At 37.1% G+C, this 6,024-nt stretch overlaps 1 protein-coding gene across 1 annotated transcript; it reads left to right on the plus strand.

Annotated features, from left to right (window-relative positions):
• The first annotated feature begins 230 nt into the window (after positions 1-230).
• On the plus strand, positions 231-2,445 carry LOC117821677 (CMRF35-like molecule 1). The gene is made up of 4 exons (XM_034696116.1): positions 231-275; positions 367-732; positions 1,957-2,002; positions 2,131-2,445. Exons 1-4 carry the CDS (start codon positions 239-241, stop codon positions 2,279-2,281), a joined length of 600 nt encoding a protein of 199 aa, XP_034552007.1. The 5' UTR covers positions 231-238; the 3' UTR covers positions 2,282-2,445.
• Positions 2,446-6,024: the final 3,579 nt, after the last annotated feature.

Below are 6,024 nucleotides of genomic sequence, written 5' to 3' on the forward strand. Positions count from 1 at the left end.
GAACTGGCCCTACATTGCTTCTTTAGTGTCTTGCAAAGGGGACAAAGTATACAAGTGAAATATTAAGGCTTTGTGAGGTTTCAATTAAATTTTCACACACAAACAGAAGCCTTCTTAAGAAAACATTGCACACAATTGAATGTGACATTAACCACACCATTGCACAATGTTGTGAAATAAGAGGAAGCCCCTAAATCTTAAACACTTCTGCTTCCCATTATTCCCTTCTAGTTCCAACATGAGGACCTCAAGGACACTCCTCGGCTTCTTCAATGGTAATATCAGATTTTTAACAAATACTCAATGAGAAAATAACTTTGAAAGACTGTTTGACTTGTATTATAATAATCATGTTGCAATTTGCAGCTTCAGCTTTCTGTCTTTTCTGGCTCACAAATCATGCAGTGGACTCTGCTAAGCTGTCAGCTCCAGAGAAGGTAACAGGAGCATACGGAGGATCTGTGACCATCTCGTGTCAGTACAATCAGAGGTTCAGAAACTACACAAAGTACTGGTGCAAAGGGCCGGTGTATGAGCTGTGTACAATCCTGCAGAAGACCCCCAAGAGAAAAGACAATGACAGAGGCGCCATTGTAGACGACCAGGAGGCTGGAGTCTTCACCATGACGATGACCTCTCTCAATAAGAGTGATGAGGGCAAGTACTGGTGTGTCATCGCAAGACTTGGGAGGAACACCTACATTGGTGTCCAGCTCGAACTGTCCGACACAGGTACAAGTCATCAAATGTTAAAGTAATATTTATTTGATTGTAAAAGCTCACATAGCTTACAACTTGTAGGCAAAACTTGACGATTAACCTGGAAAATCCCATTGTCGTCAGCTAAACATGAACAAAAAGTGTATTACCTCTATTGTTTGATCTTATCAGGCAAAAAAGACACATTCTTCTGTTGTGTTTTATTTCTGTGACAATGGGTGTCCTGTACTACGACAACACCACATTGTAGACCAGCCCACAATAACAACATGTTCAAGCTGGCGAACAGTATTGTCAGTGACTCCAACAATGTTCTGAACAGTGAATACAAACTATTAGCATCTCACTGGAGATTCAAGAGCCCACATTTAAATTTAGTCCAGCTATTTTGTGCACCAGTTAATCCTTAAAGTTAAACATGAAGCTCAATCTGACATTAGAATTATGATGAAGGTCCCAGACATTGTTTCTTGTGATACTAAGGTCCTGAAAAATGTATGTTTATTGCTGCTTGATTGTTGACTCGCAAAGGGACTGCTGCGCAAGAAAAATACAGAGTTTAGGTTTAGCAATCGGTCGATCCGTCTCTAATATTTAAATAACTGTGATTTAAGCTATCACAGATTATTCCAAAACGCCTGATACAAAAGATACTTTCTTTACTGTAAGTCTCTTATTTGGACTGTTCAGTGATGCATCTTGGGTAGGTGTCCAAACTGGTGGAAAAGATACAAAATTAATGTAAAGAAATGAATAAGTGGAGGAGGACATATCATAAGAAACACTGATGGCTTTGTTCTTTGAAGTGCCGTTGTGTTAAACACAAGCACCTCAGCAGCTCATTTAAATTCAGCTGTCATCACCTTCATTCTTAACACCCATTTTCCATACTGTGACTAACGTGTATGAAATACTTCTCCAGTGACGCCTACAGCAGAGAAGCTGTTTGTATGTTATAAAGGCAGTTCAGTGTTGCAATGTTGATGCTGTAGGTGTCTGCAGAGGCAAAAAGGGTAAAAACAATTTGACCTTTTTCCACATTGTCTGGAGACCTTTCCAAAAATGTCACAACTCCATAGCATAATTGAGATATGTGACTTCATATTGTCAGGTAAGGTGATAAGGCAGGTCGATGTATGATACCTAATCATACATATTGGCTCCTTGTGATGGCATGTCATCTCGTTTTGTGAAGTCAGTAGTTGTCATTTAATGTATTTTTTTCCTTTTACACAGTGATTACAACAACTTCCACCCCTTTTATTACAAACGAAGAAGCAAGGTGAGGGTGAAACATTTAACACCTGTTCATATGATGAGATTCAAAATATGAATAACACCATAACATACAAAAGAAAGTGAATCATTCTATCATTCTAATCCCATGAATGTGTTGTGTGTTTTATCTAGTTGGTGGATGGCTCTACGTTGGATCCTTTTTAGTATTATGTTGTTTTGCGTGGTTGCAACACATATCATCACATGGAGGATAAAAGCAGTGAGGAAAACACCGCCACAGCAACAATTACATCATCAAAACTCACAAAACATTTATGACTGACTGATTCATTGTTTGAAATCACCTTCATACTGAGGCTACAAAAGTATTCCTCCTCTGGTTACTCAATAAAATGTATGTAACCTTAGGGGCGCTGGTGGCCTAGCAGTCTAAGCGCCCCACATACAGAGGCTACAGTTCTCGTTGCAGAGGTCGCCGGCTCGACTCCCGGCCGCAACCATTTCCTGCATGTCTTCCCCGACTCTCTACTCCCCACATTTCCTTTCTCTCTTCAGCTGTCCTATCAAATAAAGACAAAAAGGCCCCAAAATATACCTTCAAAATGTATATAACCTTACTTACAAAAACTATGGGGAGGCCAACATACAAGATTTTTATACAAAAGCTAATTTAATTCAAAGCTCAATTAAGTCAAACTATGAACACTGAAGAAACAACCATGATTTGTGATGCTTGTGGAGCTAAATTTATGACCAAGCTGATAGTATCTGCAAGAAGTTACACATTTTTGTTTGCTGATCTTTGGCTATCAGAAACATAACAGTGTGTTTGTCACTTGTACTGTACAATTTAATGCAAAAAAGCATGCATTCAATTGTAATTTTGTGAATCATACATATTCAGTTTATGTGGCAGAAAGAAGTATGTGGTCATTTGCAGAGCTGTGCAAGATTACAGTTTGTTTCTGTTATTCTGTAACCCTCTTATAATACAGCACATGGGCGACTTCTTTGACATAATGTATTTATTGATGTGTTTGTGTTGAAAACTGTCTCCTGTGCTTTTATTATTGAAATCAATGTATTTTCTAACTTTCCTTTTAAAAAATTAAATTATCTTCAACTGTTATTTAATTCTATCTTATAACTACTCCAACAAAGAGAAATATAAACATATCTCTTCTATCTGTAATTTTTTAAGCTTTACTGAGTGTCAACTTTGAGGAATTATGGAGGTTACGTCACCACTTCTGCTGCAGAAACCTGTCACACCAGCGCGTGTCAAGGCAGCCACCATACATAGAGGAAAATACCTTTCAAAGTAAAAGCAGAAGTAGGGAGCATGCGACGACTTGTATTAATAAATTGTTGAAAACAGCATAAATGAAAGTAAAATAGAGTAATACGTTGATCACTTTCACCAAGGCCAAAACAAATTTACATTTAAGAAAACAAATTTACAAAAGATGAAACACTTTTTCAAAGTTGGAGACAATTTTACAAAAGACAGAACACTTTTACCATTTCTGAAACGAATTAACATTTCATTTTTAACGGAAAGGGAATGTACATAATACAGGATGTGATCCAGAAGTGATTGAGTGAGAGGTCGTTTAGTTTGTTTTGATGGAGAGAAATCAAACGGAGCGATATGGTTTACATATTAGGACATCCTCGGGTCTCGGAGAGAGGTGTCAGACCTCAGATGAAAAAGCATCATGTCTACACAAAACCTTCATCATGTGTCAGAATTCAGATGAAACGGCCTCAGACCACATAACCTCAGGCTAAACGGAGTCAAGCTAAAAGCAGTCAGACTTAATGGTAAAAGTGTTTCATCGTTTGTAAAATGGTCTCTTCTTCTTCTGTGGGTAAGGCAGGCTAGATGCAACAACTGCATATTGCTGCCCTCCTCAGGTCGATGATTCAAGTCCTTAGATCATTTCTTAGATTTGTTTGTATATTCCGGTTCTGTGCAGATATACCAACGGTCTCTTAACTTTCGTCCAGCTGTCCAAGTTTAGCAACGTCCTCATGTTAAAAAGCTGTTTGCAGGTGTCTGAACAGCGTCCTTCTTTCCCGAGCATATAGCTCACATTGCAAGAGAACATGACGCACTGACTCCACTTCCCCACAGTCACACTTTCCATCAGGGTTAAAAATTGTCTCCAACTTTGTAAAAGTGTTTCATCTTTTGTAAATTTGTTTCCTAAATATGCATTTGTTTTGGCCTTGGTAAAAGTGTTTGCTGGTGTAATTTTGTTTTATAAAAAGTAAAAATGTTTTCTAAAATTTAAATTTCTCTCCAACTTTTTAAAAGTGTTTCATCTTTTGTAAATTTGTTTTCTAAAATGTAAATTTGTTATGGCCTTGGTAAAAGTGTTTGCTGATGTAATTTTGTTTTATAAAATGTAAAAATGTTTTCCAAAATGTAAAATTGTCTCCAACTTTGTAAAAGATTTTCATCTTTTGTAAATTTGTTTCCTTAAATGTAAATTTGTTATGGCCTTGGTAAAAGTGTTTTGCTAATGTAATTTTGTTTTATAATATGTCAAAATGTTTTCCAAAATGTTAATTTGTTTTCCAAAATGTAAATTTGTCTCCAACTTTGTAAAAGTGTTTCATCTTTTGTGAATTTGTTTTTTGAAATGTAAATTTATTTTGGCCTTTGTAAAAGTGTTTTGCTGATGTAATTTTGGTTTTATTCAACAAGCTGGTAAAGAAGGCCCGCTCAGTGGTTGGCCTAGAACTGGACAGTCTGGAGTCAGTGGCTGAGAGGAGGTTGATGGACAAACTGCGAGCCATCCTGGATAACCCCTCTCACCCTCTCCATGATGAGCTGTGGCTGATGGGGAGCTCGTTCAGTCAACACATCATCCCACCATGGAGCAAGACTGAACGCTTCAGGCGCTCCTTTGTGCCCACCGCCATCAGACTGTTAAACAGTAACAGAGGCCACAGACTGCACCACGCTGACCACTGGACCCCCCCCCCTGTAATACTGCCTGTAATTACTGCTATTTAATTTAAATTCCATTGTAACATTGTATATATCTAAATTGTATTCTAACTTTATTTATCTTTTTTTTTTTTTTTTACTTCATTTATTTTATATTATTTTATTTTACTTATTGTAACTTCTTCTTGATTGTATTTATGTCTGGGTTGCTGTAATAACTGAATTTCCCCCTCGGGGGATCAATAAAGTAATATCTTATCTTATCTTAAAATGTTAAAATGTTTTCCAAAATGTAAACTTGTCTCCAACTTTGCAAAAGTGTTTAATCTTTTGTAAATTAGTTTTGTCCTTCAGGGGCCACGGTAGTATGTGGCCCCTGAACTGAAATTAATTTCACACCCCTGCAATAAGTGATGTTAGGCTTTGTAAGGGATGCTCTAAATCAGATGTCCAAAGTACGTCCCGGGGGCCAATTGCAGCCCAAAGTCCATTTATTTATGGCCCCAAGCTTCCATCTTAAAATGTGTTATTCATGGCACAGAAATTAATCACATTCTGAATCATCTGTACATTTGCAGTTTCTTTCAAGCGCACAAACTAGTGTCAAGTCAATCCAGAAACGTCTCAAAAAGAAGACACAAAAGAAAATACAAGACAAGTTCAAAATCAGGAAATTGGGTAAGGGAAAAATTGGTGCTGAAAAAATGTTCAGAATGCAGGAAAATAATTATTTTGTTATAAAATGTTGTCTGCTGGTCAGACAAGTCTTAAAACAACATGAAATAGAAGTGTGATGAAATCCAGATCGTGATCCTGACATAGGAAAATAATGATACAATATTTTTCCCACATTGTCCGACCCTAATGAAAAACATTTTCCTCCAGAAGAAGATAAAATCTGCCAATGTGTACATGGCTTATGGAGAACTGAAGACTTCCTAGTTACTGTTTTGTTGAGAAAAAATGTAAAATAATTGTTATTAAATAGATATTTCATATATAACTTTTAGGATTCCTAGGTCTCAGAAGGAGCCACTGGCCCCGAGGTATTCTGACAACATCAAATGTGGCCCTCTTTAAAAAAAAGTTTGGACGCCTCTGCTCTA

Source organism: Notolabrus celidotus, chromosome 11 (assembly GCF_009762535.1).
Source record: "Notolabrus celidotus isolate fNotCel1 chromosome 11, fNotCel1.pri, whole genome shotgun sequence".
Classification (NCBI taxonomy): domain Eukaryota; kingdom Metazoa; phylum Chordata; class Actinopteri; order Labriformes; family Labridae; genus Notolabrus; species Notolabrus celidotus.

What these genes read in the sequence shown, in the direction of transcription:
- LOC117821677 (XM_034696116.1), top strand. Translation starts at nt 239, where the DNA reads ATGAGGACCTCAAGGACACTCCTCGGCTTCTTCAATG. An exon ending in GCTCGAACTGTCCGACACAG is followed by an intron (nt 733 to 1,956) that starts GTACAAGTCATC and finishes CCTTTTACACAG; the next exon opens with TGATTACAACAACTTCCACC. An exon ending in ATTACAAACGAAGAAGCAAG is followed by an intron (nt 2,003 to 2,130) that starts GTGAGGGTGAAA and finishes TGTTTTATCTAG; the next exon opens with TTGGTGGATGGCTCTACGTT.